Source organism: Macrosteles quadrilineatus, unplaced genomic scaffold (genome assembly GCF_028750875.1).
Source record: "Macrosteles quadrilineatus isolate MER2022 unplaced genomic scaffold, UCM_ALF_1.0 Scaffold_3__2_contigs__length_128488019, whole genome shotgun sequence".
Taxonomy (NCBI): Eukaryota; Metazoa; Arthropoda; class Insecta; order Hemiptera; family Cicadellidae; genus Macrosteles; species Macrosteles quadrilineatus.
In genome coordinates, this window is record NW_026542596.1 from 68394643 (window position 1) to 68414637 (window position 19995).

At 33.5% G+C, this 19995-nt stretch overlaps 1 protein-coding gene across 2 annotated transcripts in view; it reads left to right on the forward strand.

Moving 5' to 3' along the window:
• The window catches only part of LOC128988808 (protein scarlet-like), a 49600-nt gene that overhangs the window by 11182 nt on the left and 18423 nt on the right, over positions 1-19995 (forward strand). For both annotated transcript variants that reach the window (XR_008490432.1, XM_054410468.1), the window contains exons 2-7: positions 1773-1976; positions 8308-8356; positions 12954-13003; positions 13305-13438; positions 17736-17888; positions 18832-19073. Coding sequence is in view for 1 of the 2 variants with exons in the window: in XM_054410468.1 (XP_054266443.1) it covers positions 1793-1976; positions 8308-8356; positions 12954-13003; positions 13305-13438; positions 17736-17888; positions 18832-19073 (812 nt within the window). In the remaining variant the exon portion in view is untranslated. The remainder of the gene's footprint in view (positions 1-1772; positions 1977-8307; positions 8357-12953; positions 13004-13304; positions 13439-17735; positions 17889-18831; positions 19074-19995) is intronic.

Sequence of the window (19995 nt, forward strand, 5' to 3'; positions counted from 1 at the left end):
CGGGAAATGTTCATGATTTTGCCGCGATCGAGGACGACGGCGATGACGTTTCCGTGACCGCGGGAGATGATGATGACGTTTCCGTGAACGCGGGAGTCGACGATGAAGTTTCCGTGACCGCGGGAGACAACGATGATGTCTTCACGGCCGCGGGAAATGTTCATGATTTTGCCGCGATCGAGGACGACGGCGATGACGTTTCCGTGACCGCGGGAGACGACGATGATGTCTACACGGCCGCGGGAAATGTTCATGATTTTGCCGTGTTCGCGGACGTCGACGATAACGTTTCCGTGACCGCGGGAGATGACGGTGATGTCTAAACAGCCGCGGGAAACGTTCATGATTTGGCCGCGATCCCGGACAACGATGATGACGTTTCCGTGACTGCGGGAGACTACGATGATGTCTACACGGCAGCGGGAAATTTTATGATTTTGCCGCGATTGAGGACTACGGCGATTACGTTTCCGTGACCGCGGGAGATGACAATGACGTTTCCGTGACCGCGGGAGTCGACGATGATGTCTACACGGCAGCGGGAAGTGTTCATGATTTTGCCGCGATCGAATACGAAGGCGATGACGTTTTCGTGACCGCGGGAGATGACGATGACGTTTCCGTGACCGCGGGAGTCGACGATGATATCTGCTCGGCCGCGGGAAATTTTCATGATTTTGTCGCGACCGCGGACGACGACGATTACGTTTCTGTGGCCGCAGTACATGACGATGAAGTTTCCGTGACCGCGGGAGATGACCATGACGATGAAGTTTCCGTGACCGCGGGAGACGACGATGATGTATACACGGCCGCGGGAAATGTTCATGATTTTGCCGTGATCGCGGACTACGACGATCACGTTTCTGTAACCGCTGCAGTCAATGATGATGTCTAAACGTACGGTACGCAGAAGATTTCATGATAAAAAAAAACCAAATTTGCTAGTTAGATTTTTTTATTGCTGCATTATTTCTTTACTTGAAAACACCACACTATCATAATACTACTTTATGACAAAGACAAAGAGTTGGTGTAGTATTATTTAGAAAATTTGGTTAGAAATAGCTATAAAAATTGGTATCGGTATCAAGAATCGAGAATCGATACATTTTGGTATCAACACCCACTAATTGTGGAAAAAACTAGTCTTGAAAAATCTGGAATTAGTCTTGAAAAGTCTGGAATTAGTCTTGAATTTTATAATGGAAATAAACTAGACACCCTGAATATACTACCTCATCATGTCAGGAATATTATTGAATCCTTTGCTAATTTTAAAACTGTCGTAACAAATGGTCTTCTAAAACACCCACTTAATTCTGTTAATGAGTTTTTACATTTGAGTGCTACTGATTTTATAGATTTTAAGTAACATGCATTAATTGTTATTCAAAATTTTTTATTTTAAAGATGATATTCATTCTCAATTGACAACTGTGATCTCTTCTGTGATATACGCTAAGTTTTACATGTATGTTACATAAGGTCTACTGTGATAATATTCATGGCTCTGTTACATTTTTTAGTTTATAGTTTTCTTTGACAATGTCAATTGCACAACTGTGTCTAATGACAATAAAGGATTCTTATTCTTAGTCAGGACCATTTATTTAAAGCCCAATGAACAAGGACAGTATATTCTTGGTGTCAGTACATTACAAATGTCCTGTATATGACATAACCAAGCACATACACCCACTGTGACTATAGATCACAGCACAAATACATCATTACTTTGCAATCTGAACTTCACTTTCAAAAATTTACAGATGCATTCAGCCTGAGAGTCATGAAAATGAATCTTGAACTTCCCATTACCCAAAACTCTTCGGATCCAAATGAAGATGGTCTGATAGGTGCAGGGAACCTGACATTGTCCTGGCATAATATTTCTGTTTGGGTGAAGAAAAAGAACGAAGAGAAGAGCTCATGGCTTCAGCAGAAATACCAAGATGTTAGAATAATCAACAAAGGTAAATTACTGCTTTATTTTCTTAAAAAAACAATTTAACTCTTGTTTGTTGTGTGATGTGTTATGAGAATGAAGCTATTCAAGCGAATCTACATATTCCAGTAATGAAGTGTTTGACAATGGCAGCTCCCCGAAACATTTAACATGTTGATGAAGGTTACTTTTGAAACTGATAAAGGTAATGTAAAACCAGTTTTATATATTACAGTTCCGGGGCTACAACAATGCATTTTATTTTATTCATATTTCAGTTTTGAATCAAAACAATCTAATAGGATTTGTTTTATTCACAAGCTGCATGAATCTCTTTTACATGTGATATAAAACTAAATAATTTGTAAATAAAAAAACTTTTTAAAATACCACGTTTTAAAACAAACTAAAAAGTAGAAAATAATTTACAAATATGTGGAGAGAATAAATGCTTGTAAGATTTAAAACAAAAAACGTGGGCGCATGCAATAGATAATAATAGTTCAATAGGCAAAGATAATACCTAATAATTGTAAATTGGCTATTGCATGCGCCCACGTTTTTAGTTTTAAATCTTACAAGGATTTATTCTCTCCACATATTTATAAATTATTTTCTACTTTTTAGCCGTTAATGTGGAAATATGTTCAATCTATTTTATGTGGCCTGTTAATAAATAACCAAAACCTTATTATCTGTAATCAGATGTTTTATCTTTACTTTGAAATGCTTGTTTTATATTTTAGAATATCTCAAAAGCAGAACCTGTACCTCTTAACCTCAGACAAGAAAGCGAGATAATAAAAACGTTTTAAAAATAAAGATATGTTACTAATTTAGTATGGTTTAAGAACTCTTAAAAAAATATAGACTATCTAAAACTATCTATACAAGTATGATAGGCTCATTATTGAAAAAAAAATCTCATGAAGTCTGTAGATTTGCTTCAACATTAGTGTCGACCCTTTAAAATAAACAAAAAGAACACAAATTGAACTTAAATGTACAATCATATGAAAGTTGAGAGTGCCATTGGAGTGGAACATAGAACCACTGAACCAGTCAAGCAGGTGTCTAGTGGTTGGCTGTTTTTCTACTGCCAAGGCTTGAATAATGTAACTGGAACTGATAATCTGATACCTTATAATGTATGCATAGTTTTTCTATGGAGAATTGCATGCTTGATTATGTATGCTTAGTCTACCTTGTCACACACTCTGTGAATAAAATGAATAATGAATATTTTTATTTATCTTTAAAAGTGCAGCAGTAGAATACTTTTCTCCAGAAGTTTATGATTAAAACTCTTTTTATTGTTAATGTTGTAATCTTATTGCTGTTTATTTTTAGAAAAAGTAAAAACTATTTTTCGTCATACTGAAGCAAAAACAGCCGTTTTAGCAAATTTCCCTATAGGGAAGTAGTCAAATCAAATCAAATCATGTTTATTAGCACATAAACGTACAGAGGTTATAGATGTACAGGTGCTTCGTCATTCTTCTTATAGCCTAATATTATAATGTCCTTTCTTAAAATGTATTTAGTAATAATAAATACAATAGTTGTCTAACATTTGAGGAATTCTTTGTATAGACTAGCCAAAAGGTTTAATAAAAAATATAATATCAAGCTTTAAACTAAATACTATTACCATTACCAACTTAATTCAGGATTTATATAATTTAATTATAAATAAAACATTTAATTGTAGTAAATAACAGACTCTTCATTAAAATTTCACAACAAAAAACGATATATAGGCCTATATATAATATGTAACATTTAAAAATCAACAAGATTAACCAAGAGAAGGAACTTTTTACCCTATAAAATATTATGGAAGTAACAGGACCTGCTTATAACATTTGAGAGTCATTTAGAAAATCGGCAACTTTATAATAGGTTTTTCTGATCAGATTACACTTAACGTTATCTGCAAATTGTGCTGGACTCATTGCTGTGTTTTTTAAGTGATTTGGAAGTTTATTGAACAATTTGATTCCCATGTAATGAATACTGTTTTCCAAAGATGTCGTAGAATTATGAGGGTATATAAGTAAATTCTGGTTTCTAGTATTGTAATTGTGGCTATTTTTTTCTATAGAGTACCAATTTGAATTATTTTTTACATGACACAGAACCTCAAAAATGTAAATACATGGTACGGTAAGTATTTTTAAACTTTTAAATACTTCTTTACATGAGCTTCCAGGCTTTTTGAGGGACATGGCTCTTAAGATTTTCTTTTGCAATTTCAATACATTTTTTATTAAACTTGTTGCGCCCCATAATGTTATTCCATATTTCAGTAACGGGTAAAAATAGCCATAGTACAAAATAAGTTTTGTTTCCATGCTGGTACAGGCTGTAAAGCAACTCATATTAAAACAAATGTTATTTAATCTCTTACATAATGGTATAATATGTTCATGCCACTTCAGATTTTTATCATATATTACCCCTAATAATTTCACAGACTTCTGATTCTTCAAATCATCATTGCCAACTGTAACCACTGCCACTTTTACACGTCATTAATACTTCACTTATAACAGGTTTTCATCCTGATAAGCTGAAAATTTCAAAAATTATCCCGGTATACAAAAAAGGAGACAAAAAAGATCCAAATAACTATCGACCACTGGCAATTCAACCAGCTCTTTCAAAATTATTTGAAAAATGCTTTCTTTTTAAATTAGTGGATTATTTTGAAATTAATAACTTATTAGATATAGAGCAGCATGGTTATAGAAAAAACAAATCCATCACTACAGCACTTATATCTTACATTGAAAATGTATTAGAAAAGTTGGATGAGGACAACAAAGTCATTGGTGCCTTTTTGGATATGTCCAAGGCATTTGACAGTGTGCACCATTTAAAGTTACCTACTAAATAAACTTAAAATGTATGGAATTGGTGGCATAGAGTTAAGCTGGATTGAATCTTATCTGGAGGGACGCCAACAGTTTGTTAACATTGTTCATTTAAGTGGGAATAAAATGTACCATATTAAATCTGAGGTTAGGACAGTAAAATACTCAGTGCCACAAGGATCAGTGTTGGGCCCATTCTTGTTCTTGTGCTACTTGGGAGGGATGCCAAAACATTTATTGGTTACTTTTGGTTATTAATTTATAATTATTTTTGTAGTATATTATATATAACGTATATATATATACGTCCGTGAACGTGATAACTTGAGTAATTTACGTCTAATTCGGATGAAATTTGGTTTAAATGTGTTATGCGGGATAAACTTGAATGAGTTCGCAAACCAGCATGATCCGACCATGGGAACGGGTTTTACGAGGGGTTTTATGGGGTAATAAATGGGTTTTCTCATTTTTCACCCTCAAAACACAAAATTTTCCCATTTCTCTCTAGACCCTTTTAAAGAGCTTAAAAAACAAATCATGTAGTATATGAAAGTTGCCATTAGCTGTATGGGCTATTAATTAACAGCTTGTGTCTAAGGAATATGTCGGCCTTAGTTACTAACAAGACTACAAGATCGCGCCACTCATCCTACACCCATCTCCATTCATACTTGGCTTAAAATACCTACTTTGTATGGTCGCCATTTCAATGAAAAGTATTTAAGTTGTTCAGTCAAGTTGCCTTTGTTTTTTGTATTAATTTTATATGTCTTTGTTTTTAACAGTCCATCTGTAATTCCCATCACATTACCATATGTCAATTTTCATTGTTGCATTCATTCGTCTCGAATCACCGCTCATAACATCACGCATTCATTTTCCTCGTAATAAATTATACTCTTTTATACCAAACCTATCGACTTTTTCCTCCTAATATAAATACACCGCACATTTTTGGTCCTATCGAGCCGCGGATTATATCTACGAACATTAGTGCGACTTTTTCTCATGTTATTTTCAATGTCTCGGTTGAACGTATTTCATCCAACGTAAAGCCGCCAAGGACAATACCGCATCGCCATTTTGAACTTTACGTCTACGTCACGATACAGTCCACACTCCTCTCATTCCAAGTGTTCAACATCGTCATTGTTCTGCTAGTTCCGCTCCACATTCATCACTTCATTTCGTCTACAACTTCAACTTCAAACGTCAAGAAATTGAAAAGTAAGGTTATGTTTGTTTGTACTTCGAAGACAACGCACCACATCTCATCGTAAGTTATCAAAATAAATCAATATCAACATGAAAATAATAAAGAAACCCTGATTTTATTCCTCAGTCGTCCTTATCCTCTTATCCTCAAATTACTCCATCCGTTTACAATATCTTGACTATTTATTGAACGATCTAGGCCTAACTTTCAAAATGAGATTTTCCACATTTTCCAATAGATGCAAATTGCAATTAAATAAATTAAATACGATCAGTGAGTATATTCAATCATGTCCATTAGAAATAACAGAAGCTCAAACCGCTAAACTTAACCTTTATTTGCACAAAGCTAAAACAATTTCTGCCAATTTTGAATCTAACCTAGATAAACTTCTTGATGTTGATGACGAAACTAACGTTTTTTTCTGACAATGAAGAAGCTATTTTAAAGCTCCAGAACGACATATCAGAACTCTCAATAAACATTCAAACAGAAATTTCTCTTCTAATTCAGAACTTTAATGATGAACACTTGTCAAAAAACTCTGTAACAACAAACCTAACCTCTAGGCCTACTTCTAGCATTGTAAAATTGCCTAAGCTAGAACTGAAGTCCTTCAATGGTGACACTAAAACATGGACATCCTACATTAACCTTTTTGATACTACTATCCACAACAATAGTAGCTTATCCCTTGTTGAAAAACACCAGTACTTGATAAGTTCACTTGAAGGCGAAGCCTTACACTTAATCAAATCCTTACCGATCTCGTCTGGCAACTATACAGTAGCCTATAATGCTTTACGGGAAAGATATCACTCGAAGCGTAGGCTAATCTCTGTCCACCTCAATAAAATTGACGATTTGCCCAATATAACTGACAAATCTATCAAAAACCTTAGATCATTTTTAAATGAGTTTAATGAAAATGAACAAGCTCTTAGTGTTCTTGACTATAATGTCATGGAAGACAACTACCTACTAAGTATGTTGATCTTATGAAAAATGAATTCCAACCTCTGTCAAGTTTTCGAATCAAAACGCATAAGTTCTTCTGATTTTCCTCAAGCAAGTAAAATAATCAAATTTCTTAAAGACTTTTGTAACAACAGTGAAGATGCATCTCTATGTCACAGTCAGCAAGCTGCTCCTCTCCAAATATCCAACCCTCCACCAAGTTCCACGTCAAATTGATGAATCATTTCAGTTTCAACATCCTCCTATGGCTTTGATATGTACTTCAAATGATTTGAAATGTTTTTTCTGCCATAAAAATCACAAAATATACAGTTGCCCTGTCTTTAATAGTAAAACCCCGCAAGAAAGGCTTAAAGTTGTACGCGACTTAAAACGCTGCACAAATTGCCTTGGTATTCACTTTGCTAAACGCTGCAAGTCTACTAATCCTTGTAAAACCTGTTTGAAACTTCATCACACACTCCTACATTTTTTGAAGCCTACTAAGCCTATGGCTGATAGCAGAAATCACTCCAACCAAGAAAAAAAGAAAAAGAAGCAATAGCAAACTCAAAACCTTCGAAACTGACAGCTGAAACTCCTGGCCATTTTCTTATCAAATCTTCTCTGACAACTGTTCCTGACCCAACAAAGATCTCACTTCTTATTGATAATTTACCTCAAGACATCACCCAAAGCCTATGCTGCCGTTGGAGTCAAGAATATTTTAAGACCCCTCATCAGCGTTGTTTCAAGTGGAACCTCAAGAAAGAAAACCTCAATGTGTAGACCCTGTTTGCTAAAACACACCAGCTCCTCATAGCTACAGACCAGCTGATCCTCATTCAAGACCATCATTCAAAGTGTCTTCATACCATTAAGCTGCATTCTTTAAATAATTACAACCCACTCTGGTCAATTCTAAAAAATTTTTATATTTTTTCAATTTTTCTTTTGTTGAACATTGTTGGTTCAAAGGGGGCGGTATGTTCAGTCAAGTTGCCTTTGTTTTTTGTATTAATTTTATATGTCTTTGTTTTTAACAGTCCATCTGTAATTCCCATCACATTACCATATATCAATTTTCATTGTTGCATTCATTCGTCTTGAATCACCGCTCATAACATCACGCATTCATTTTTCTCGTAATAAATTATACTCTTTTATACCAAACCTATCGACTTTTTCCTCTCTAATATAAATACACCGCACAAAAGTATTAAGAACGATACTTCAGGGAGCAAGTTGTATTGTCTTAGACTTAAGTACTAACGTTACATCTAAAACAGCATTTCTTTATTTTACAGTGAGTGGTCTAGCAGAGCCTGGGTCTTTGGTGGCGATTATGGGGCCAAGGTAACCATTACATTTTTTTAATCTTCTATTGAGTTAGTTTGAAAACCATGTATCATGAAACTCGCTCGTAAATAAAGGCCTTTTTATTTATTTATAAGCAAGTGAATGGAAGTTATCTATTTCTATATACTATTATAAAGAATAGTTGGTGTCTTGTGTGTGTGTGTTACAGAAAAAATATTAAACTGGTTAACAACTGTTAAATTTTGTTTCTAAATTAAATTGTAGGTGCGAAACCATTTTTAAGGCATATTTAAAGAATCAAAATTATTGTCTCTTGCGTACTGACCCCGTTGCAAGGCACGGGTTTAGCTGCTAGTTATATTATAAATAAACGATTATATTTTCTCACTAGGACCATAGCTGACACTATTTAATTCTATCTCAAAATAGACCAACTTGTAAAGTTCATGAAGGTTATTAGAGAGAAATTTGTAAAGATCACAGAGCACATTCAAAGCATATCAAATCAAATCAAATCAAATCAAAACATCTTTATTTTCCTTACATGTACATGGGTACACAAATAGTGTCAAGTATAAAGTACTAAACTAGCTTAGATATAAATACATTTTAAGTATGAATATTTATTCAATGAGTTCCTCCATTGTATAAGGCGCCTTTCCTATTAAATATTTTTTTAATTTAGATTTAAATAATTTATAATTTGATTCCTCCCTTATAGAGGCAGGCAATTTCCTTAGAATTTGTGATCCAGCAAAAGTCGGTTTTTTTTTTGAGAATTCCAGCTTATAGGTTGAAGTTACAATATCCTTTTTATGTCTTGTATTGTAGCTATGTGGCACAACTGGCTCATATTTTAGGCTGTCTCTTTTAGCTATACATGCTATTTCAAAAGTATACGCTGCAAAAACTGTTAAAATATTTAGATTTTTAAAGTGAGATTTAACTGATTCATCTTTTTTAAGGTGTAACATAGTTCTAATGGCCTTTTCTTGCATGATTAGAATTTTATTTAAATTTTTAATCGTAGTTGCCCCATATAGTCCAATGCCATAGTTTATGTGAGAATGAATATGGGCAAAATATATTTTTTTGAGTGCATCTAAATTGCACAAATAAGACATTCTTTTCAATGCGTACACTCCAGAATTAAGCTTTTTTAATAATTTTTCAACGTGTTTATTCCAACTTAGATGTTCATCTACATAGAGACCTAAAAGTTTGGCTTCAGAAAGTTGTTCTATTGATTCTGAATCAATGATCAAATTGGGTTCAAGTTTCTGTTTACTTTGTTTAGTCGAAAAGGACATAAAGTTTGTTTTTGTTGTATTAAGATTCAAATTATTATTTTTTAGAAATTGTTGTATATTATACAATTCTACAAAGGCCGAAATTTCCAACTCATCTTTACTTTTCCCCGCCACTGTTAAATTTGAGTCATCTGCATATAAACAAATCTTACTCTTTTGGGGATTAACAATACTTTTAGGCAATTCTTTTATATAACATAAAAACAAAATTGGTCCCAAAATTGAACCCTGTGGCACCCCCCACTTAATTCTACGTTTCTGAGAGTTAAATGTAGTTAAATAATTGTTTTTGTGTGATTTTATTTCAACAAATTGCATCCGACCATCCAAATAAGATTGAAACCATTTTAAGGGGACTCCCATTATTCCAAGACTTTCCAGTTTCTCTAGCAAAATTGAATGACAAACACTATCAAATGCTTTAGAGAGATCCATGTATATCCCTAGAACATTTTCACCGTTTTCAATTGATTCTACAATGGACTCAATGAAGTCAGTAGCTGCTGTTATTACTGATCTTCCATTTCTGAAACCATGTTGAGCATTATCAAATAACTTATTTGCTTCAAGATAATCTACCAATCTAATGTACATTGCTTTCTCATATACTTTTGATACAGCAGGGAGCAATGAAACAGGTCTATAGTTAGATATTTCAGTAACCTCATTTTTTTTATGTAATGGAATTACCTTTGCAATTTTTAGTTGATGTGGAAATAAGCCAGACACAAAAGAGGAATATGCCTATCCTTCCTATGCTCTAAACGCTCTATTCTACACTCATCCTTCCGTCATATTTGTGTTAAAATATGCATATCCCCATCTCATTTGACATAGTAATAATAATAAAATAATAAACCGAGAAATGTCTGTTTTGTGTAAAACCAATGAATAAAATCCCTTAACACCACAACTCGTTGAGTTCGGCCTATGTTATTTAACGTAGTGCGGGATTGGCGCGCGCGGCGTACTACATTAAACTACGTACCCGTACCATTCCTAACTCCTAAGTATTGATCCAGTGTGAGCCTCACACGGGGAACGTTGTTTCGCTTGCCACTTGTTGTGCCAGTTTTATACTTCAATCTGGTATAGTTCGTTTTCAGATCCGACAATGTCATTGGTGTTGGGGACTATTCCAAATTTAGTGTAGTGTGGGGTTTTGTCTTGGATTTAGTAAAAATTTAATAGAATAACGATATTACTGTAGTGTTGCATTGTGGAAGGAACCTAACCTCAAAATTGTGCTTGACATTTGAAGTATCGGCATTCATTTATCTGACGTATATTTTGAGCTATGCACAAAAGCAACTTACTCCCTGTACATTTCATATGGGAGTTAAATTTGGTTTTCTTTTCCGAGCTCGTTTGGCTCTTATGTCCGACCGATTTTCATAATTTTGGTCTTAAAATAAAGCTATGGAAGCAAAAATTTGCCATCAAGAATCATCATTCATTTATCTAATGTACCTATTACACAACTAAAAAATATAAATTAGATTTTTTTTAAATGTTTATTTCAATTAAAGATGTATTTCAGCAGTTTTAATTAAATTATAATATATATGTTTTGGTCTAAGAACCTTCTTTCATTTGAGCTATTGATTATTAAGATCATACGTACCTGAAGCACGCTGCTGAATCACGAATCAACAATAATTATAATAGTTTTAGGACTTATCTGTAATCAATTCAATATTTTCATTTCAGTTATTTTATTTGTCTTGGTCTTAAAATACTACTTACTAGAAATAAAGGCTTTCATTTGATATATTGATTGTTTAAATCAGTTAAGTTTAAGATACTAAATATCACTCAATAAAAAAACATAAATTTGATTATATCTCAGATATGAAATTGAATTTTAGATGTATATACTCAATTTTTATTACGTTATCCTATATGTTTTGATCCAAGAACCCTCAGTAAAAATACTAGCTTTCATTTGAATTATTGATTATTAAAGTCACACCTACGATACCTAAAGCACACTACTGAATCACGAACAATCCAAATTGTTCCAAAAATGGAGTTATTTATCATTGATTTATAGTTAAATGATCTTGCTTGAAACCTCAACAGTAACTGTCGGCTTTTACGGGTTTCACTCTGTAAATCTTTAAAAAAATCAAACTTTCATAATTATTTGCAAATCTAAAAAATAAGGTTATCCCAAGACCTCTTATTAATAAAATCGGTCCAGTAGAAGTCAAGTGGAAGGTAATATTCTGATAGTGAATAACATTTCCTAAAAATTACTATTATGTATCTCTTGAAAATACTCAATACAGGCAGCCCAAAGCTACAAATATGAACTTTGAAATATAAACTTGGAAATAGAAACTTGAAAAACAGTCGTTTTAAATGTATTCTTGTTTTTTTCACAAATGTATAATAAAATCTAACTTTCATAATTGTTTGCAAATTTACACGAATTAGGCTTTCCAAACTAACACAATTGGTCCAGTAGAAGTCTAGATTTAGTTGTACAAAGATTGACAAAAAAACCACTAACTCATTATTTTCTTATTACTAAAATTTGGAGGTTGCTTAGCTTTTTTGAAAATAACTTTTAAATGGTGAGGAAATCGACCAAAGTGTAAGTTGATATCCTGAAAGAGAATAAAATTTCCTACAAATTAATACCATGTACTTCTTTGAAAGACTCAAAAAAGGCAGCCAAAAGTCTCATACAAATAAAAAGTGTGAAAACCCCCGTTTTAAATGTATTTCTTATGGAAAACGTGTTTTTTTTTTAATTTTTCACCACAATAACAAACTTTCATAATTATTTGCAAATCTACTCAAATTAAGCTTTCCAACATAAAATCGGTCCAGTAGAACTCTAGATTAAGTTGTAGAAAGATTTAAGTTTAGATTTTACTTTACAATACTTTACTTTACATTAGTATTGTTGCAGTGGAGAATAAATAATGTGTTTTGTTTTATTTTTAAGAAAAACAATTTGTTTACAATTATTACATACATAGCAATTTTATTTACAAAATTACATAGAAAAGATTTTAATTTTAAAATACTAGCTACTTAGGATGTATAAAAAAATAAAATTAGCTCTAGTATTTAATATTTACATACATAGCTGATTATATTGTTATAACTGCCATAACAAATGGCTTAGTCTAGTGGTATTAGCCTCTACGTCTCAGTACAAGGGTAGTAAAGCCACTTTTGGGCTTATATGAATCTCACACAATATATCTTGATGATGGAGTATGGGCTCAACATTGCAGATAACATACTCAAGTAAGTCCATACAAATATTATTAATAAATAGTAATAAAAATTGAGGTGGTATTTTTCAGTGGAGCAGGGAAGACAACATTGTTGGCCACCATCAGTCAGCGGCTTCAAGGTGAGGACAAAACATTTACTTTAGGCAAAAATAGCTTATGTCTGAAACTACAAATGTTCTTATATGATAATTCTTAGTATAGACAACAAAATTTAGTTTGCTCTAATGACAATAGAGTTTTCTTCAGGTCCATTAGTAGCACAAAAATCCTGGATAATTTTTTGAAAAATATCAAAAATGTATAATATTTTTCTAATACCATAAGCACAGCCATTGAACACAACATTATTTGCTACAATAACATCTCCACGGTATTGTGTAAAGAGACGTAATGAACCTATAACTGTTTCTTCCTATCTAGGTGATGTTTACGGCCAGATTCTGCTCAATGGAAACCAGGTGACTCAACAGCTGATGACGAGAGTGTCAGGCTTTGTACCACAACAGGACCTGACTCTGAAGGGCCTCACTGTCCTCGAGCACATGCAACTCATGGTCAGTTCATGATTTAGGTGTAATCTGTTACGTCCATCGATGTATAATACTCTACTGGTTAGCGCACTGTGTGGTGGAAAAATGGTCCGTGCCCACCATTCGAATTGGTGGGATACTGAGGCGGGCCGAATGTACCTCTCTGTTTTACACAAACATACGTTCACTCAATCTACTCTGCTATATTTGTTTGTTAACATCCACATTTAAAATTGATATTCTATTTTTCTGGAAAAACCAGTGCTTATTACTATGTAGTTAGTTTTAACCTTAAACTGATGATTGTTTTTTAACACCACTAAAAACATGAAAAATTTAGTAAGCGAGAAACTTTTTTATTTTTTGGTCAGGAAAATTTTTAGATTAAAGTATGAATTTTATATTTTATTTGAAGCTTCTTTTGATACAGAGTTTGCTTGTATAATTTTTAAGCGATTAAAAATAGGCATGAATAATCGCTTGGCGCGGCTTTGGTGCTAAGAGCTCGGCCGGCTAGGCATCAGTTTACGGGATTTAGATACTGAGTTTCTGTCATTTAATTATCATTATATATTACATAAAATATGTCATCACATTACGAAGAATGGGTAACTAAATTTACAAGCGTATGTTTTTGCATTTTATTGCTTTCCATAGTCTATAGTTAAAAAAAATCTTTGAATCAAAGATTTTGGATTCACAGTAGTATTTAATATTAAGCTAAGAAAATATTTTGTAATTATTTTACTTCACTGAGAATAATCAATGAATTGGAGATATTGATGGCATCAAATATTATACACTCCTTTTATTTAACAACATATAATTAGGGATGGTCAAGTCTCGAAATTTCGGGAAATTTTCGGGAAATTTTCAATCTCGTTACACGAGACGAGATTACTTTTTGGCCGAGATTTTTATCGAGACGAGAATAAAAAAAAAAAAAAAAAAAAAATTAAAAACGCCTGCAGAAAGTCAATGCAATACCCGCAATACAGGAGCGTGTTGTAGTTGCGTTTCCTTTTCGAAGGCGTTCTTATTTAATAAATTCTTTTAATGTAAATGTTACTTTAATTCTTTTAATGTAAATATTACTTTTATTATTTTAATAATATTACTTTAATAACATTTGAGAAGTTTTGTTAAGTGTAAGCAGTATGAGGAATGTTTTATTACTATAAAAAAAGTCAAAACAAGTAACTATTTTATAAAAATTAATATTGCTTTTATTTTATGATTTATTTTATTTTAGGATAAGTTGAACTCTATCCTAACTGATATCACCATGTTTCCTAATCGTAGGCATTTTTAATAAGTTAGGCGTGATTAATAAAAAAATGTTATGCTGATGTTATTTAATGAAAGATTGTAAATATTCTTGCCTATTATCATTATTTTAGTATTTAAACAGTCATCTAACAATGTTACAAAATCAGGTAAAAATTTCGAACGTGCATTTCCCGTTGTGTATGAGAAGAGAAATCTCGTCTCGATCTCGTCTCGAAATTTTATGAGAAATAAAAAATCTCGTCTCGTCTCGTCTCGAACTAAAAATCCAATCTCGTCCATCCCTACATATAATATATTTTTTTTAATATATAAAACATGTTAATCACAGTGTGACAAATAAACAATAAGTAACATAAACAGCTTCAGTAATATAAACAAAATGTAAATTATTACATGTTGCAAAGTCTCTCAATAATAATTGGGGCTCACAGCAGCAAATGATGACATGCTTATGTGATCAAATAATTATTGTAGTATTTTATTCTAGCCAATGTTCAAATGTAAACAAATCAAACTCTTTCATAACATCACTGAATTTCTTCTGAGATTTAATTTTGATACAGTCTGTAAAGTGTGAGCAAGTACTTAGATTAATTATATCTGTTTATGAAACCTCCTTAAGTTCGTTACAATCAATTTTACTTGTAATATTTCCACAAAACTATTATAGCAATACGTGGTGAGAGCGGACGCGACGCTCGGCACTAGGGTGAGTCATGCCTTTATCCCCACTCCTGGTGGACAGAGCAAGGTAGCGACGGCCCGTTTTCAGAACCCTACTTCAACCTGAGCGCGCAATCCGGGGAGTTATTATACATCGATGGTTATGTCAAGCCTCTTTTATCAAAAGGTTCATAGTGGTTTGTGGATATCTCCTACTATATGATATTTATTTTGTAGTTCTTATTTGTATTAGGGTTACCAAGTTAAATATTTAGAGGGAAACTTTTGGGGTTTCATTTTCAGGAATAGCTTTTAAATATGCCATCATGTCTTCGTACTAATGTAAGTTTGCTGATATTAATAAGCAATGGCAAACACCATAGGGAATCATCAATGAATAAAGTATAAAATGCACTGTAGTCTACACCCTTATCTGGGCTCAATTTTAGCTCTAAAATTTGGACTTCTTTAAGGTAATTGGCCTTTTTTTACCATGAAAAAATAACACAAACACAGCCCTCTAAAAGGACAGTTATACTTTTTACTTCCTAGGGAGTGAAAATCAGCTGGTGCAGTTGATTACGTCATCAGTATATTTTGATCACTTGTTCACTTTGATTGGAAGCAATTGATTGTATGATTATTTTCAATCGATTTTTTCATTGTTGCATTGTTGTGTACTGGATCTAAGTTTGTTTACGTTGAATATAAGAAGATGGATGACACAAGGAAGCAGTTAATCACACTAACTGAGTTAAGAAAACTCTCGATATATCTAATAGTTCAACATATCTACCAATAAATGGGGGAGTAACATAGTAAACACAAACAAAATTCTAATATCTTAACAATTCAATCCATATAATTAATACGCCAACACAAAATTTATCCTTTGAACTCCTTCGCCATAATCAATTTTGACCATTGACGTCTCATTAGAAAGAGCGTGTCGCGTAGATTTGCAAACTGACCTTAAATTGAAAAAAAAAAATCCCTTTGGTTCTGCCCCAGTGGCTTTTGAAGTTCCCATGTTATCCTTATGAAGATAATATTTGTTTACATTATGATCAGCTGGATAATTTAATTGCTGTTAATATTTAAGTTGCAATTTAAGGAAATGCGTCCTACAAAAACTAAATCTTACCATCTTACTGACTTGGTTGAAATTAAATATTTACTCTTTGAATTTGGGTTTGCATACATATTACTGTACAATGAAAAAAAGTGAGAAAGCCTAGACAATTTAAAATATTATCCAAATGAGAACATTGAATTTACACAGTACTATATTTCTTGACAATCATTGGAAGAACCGATTTGCAAACTATGGAAACATTAAAAGTCATAGAATGCCACTGAGTAGAAGAAATAGAGATGATGTTTTTTAAAGAATTTATTATTGTATGATTATTAAGATAATTGATTACTAAGATAATTGCCAATGCATAGGTGTTTTTGCGAGGGCTTTTGTTATGTTATTCCACTAGGTAAATAAAACATCCATATACCAAATCCCATCCTTGTACCATAATGAACTCAGTATGGGATTATTATGGTAGTCTATCAACGAAAGCACCAAGAGTATACCATTTAAAATGTCAAAGCAAATATAAATGGAAAGGAAAAGTTTTGTTAATGGCATGAAACTGTTGAACTGTTTTAAAATACAAATAATAAAATACATTTTTTAATAGTTTATTTAAAACTTTTTTTAATCACAATTAATGTTCTTTTACGAATTTTCAAATTTATTTTCTAAATATTGCATTTTATGGCTAAATTGTTATTTATATAGAAATACTCTAAATACAAAAGTTGTAGCTCTTTCTTTGGTGAACATTTTTTACATTTAATTTTTTTTTTTAGGATGAATAGTTTTTGAGTAATAGGGGAAAAACTGGTTTTTGGATGCCATTTTCCAAGATGGCGGCCGTAACACAAGTTTTTTTTTTTCGAGGACTTTTAGTATGCTATTCTGGAAGTAAAACTCAATATACGTACCAAGTTTTACACTTATAAGAGTTTTTTTAGGTAATGGAGAAATTTTGATTTTAAATGACTACACTATATTATAAACAACTGTCTGTTCACAATACTGTATCAAGGTTCAAAACAAGAAAAAGCCATTTTAGGAGCAGCTTAACTTTACATGATAAGTATTTTCATTTCGTAGCTTAGATTGTTTAAATAATGGAGCAATTTGACAAAAAATATAGTTCATAACACAGGAAAAAAGTGTCTTTTCAATCCTCGCTCATTTTCAACAAGCTAAAAGAATGTATTTGTCAGATTGCTGATACCGTTTGTTTATTTGATTTGTTTTCGTGTGTTTAAAAAAAGGTATTATAATAATTAATATTACTTCCAGGCTAGATTGAAGATGGATCGTCGTCTGAGGACGTCCCACAGGAACCGAAGAGTTTTGACACTCATCAACGAGCTTGGTTTGGCCAAATGCAGCACTACCAGGCTGTCGGCTCTGTCAGGTGGAGAAACCAAAAAAGTCTCACTTGCTGTTCAGGTTTGGATCCTATTTTATTGCCATCTGTCTTGATTTGAGGGTAGAGGATTTACAGTTATTTAGGGATATACATTTGTTATTTGTTTTCTGTATTTAAATAACACGGAAGAATGAAATGCTAATTGGTAGGAAAAAAGTTACTTTTCTCCAGTTTACTCTTAAAATCCTACCTGAGTCCCTTTAAATAATCCGATAAGCACTGACTCTTTCAACAGTAAGTAATTCCATTCTTAACTTGTGACTGGATGTCTTGTTGCTTTGTTGTCTTATCCTTTCTTGTCAAGCACTCGTACTATACCTCTTTGTCTTTTACCTCACCACATTTTAGAACACAAATGAAATCAATCGGTACTAACATTTGTTAATTTGCCTGCTCTAAATTTAACTGCTGCCACTCCAGTTTTGTTAGCTTTAAAAATTCACTGGTCTTTTACATATTATGAGTGGCCTTAAGGAACCTTATTTTTTAATTATCACAACGCTTTGCTGAAATATGTTTTACCAACATGTCTGTAAAAATAATAGATACTCGATAACGCCCATTTTAACCATAGGCTGGACAACTGAAATTACATCAGGGGGAAAAAAGTCACGTTTGTCATATAAGTTGTAAGGTGCAGATATCTAAAAAGAGGATAGCTTCACAGTTAGCTCTCTTCAACTATTAAAAAAAGAGTCAGCTTTTCTGATCTAAGTTATTTATATTCCCAACCTCCAACAACAAACACTTTCTTTGCTAAACTTGCCCACAGGACATTTCTTGTCCTTAAAAGTGAGAGATTGGTCTGGGGTGCATTTAAAAAGAAACCTGTCTCTTCAACACAAATGGTATCCTCTAGACTTTCGGCCAGTATCATTTCCTCTAAACCACTCCCTTGTTATCGGGTCTTCGTGATTAGTAGCCACAGTTTTGCCAGAATTAAAATGAATCTTATCCATACAGATGCTGACAGACCCTGCGCTGCTGTTCTGTGATGAGCCGACTACAGGTCTAGACAGTTACAACGCAGGCGCTGTGGTGGAGAGACTACGCAGTCTAGCAGTGAGAGGCAAGACTGTAATCTGCAGCATCCATCAGCCTACGTCCGGCATTTTCGACATGTTCCACAGTGTCATACTGCTAGCGCCTGGAGGAGAACTGGCTTACCAGGGCGACCCACAGCACGCACTACAACACTTCAACAAGTTAGTACTATTAGTACTCATAATAGTTTTATTATAGCTCATAATTAGAATTAATTCAATAAACATTTAGCTTAAGTTCAACTAACAGATTTTCATTAGTTTCATTGAAGAAAATAGAATTCCAGGCTCAGTGCTGGTGTCCACAGTAAATTATCTTAAAGTCGGGTTTTCCTAGACGCGGAAGTGGAGAGCAGAGAGAGGAATGCGGAGAGCGGACTCCACTTGTCTTAATCTTGGTTTTCCTAGGCGCGGAAGCGGAGAGCGGAGAGAGGAACGCAGAGAGCGGAAAAGAGATTAACATGGTGTTCCGCTCCGCTTCTAGAAAAACAGTAACATTAAATTGCCTAAGACAAGTGGAGTCCGCACTCCACGTTCCTCTCTCTACTCTCCACTTCCGCGTCTAGGAAAACCCGGCTTTAGGTAATTTAATGTTACTGTTTTCCTAGAAGCAGAGCGGAACACCGTGTTTAATCTCTTTTCCGCTCTCGGCGTTCCTCTCTCCACTCTCGGCGTTCCTCTCTCCACTCTCGGCGTTCCTCTCTCCACTCTCGGCGTTCCTCTCTCCACTCTCCGCCCCTAGGAAAACCCAGCTTAAGGGGAGGGGGTGGGGTAAACATGTGTCTTAATGCATGAGTCAAGAGGTCCTTTAGTGTTGTATGTTACATCTTCTATATTATTAATACGCTACATGAAACTTTGTGAACAGCTTTTTTGTTTTAAGACTTAACCCCACATATTATATACCAAAATGTTTGTCTAGGTGTGTAAATTTTCAAACTGGCTTAACATTTTTGAAAAAGTCCCTTGGGCTCTGCCCCAGTGGCTTTTAAGTTCCCATGTTATCCTTATGAAGAACATATTTGTTTTACATTATGATCAGCTGGATAATTTAATTGCTGTTAATATTTTAGTTGCTATAAGG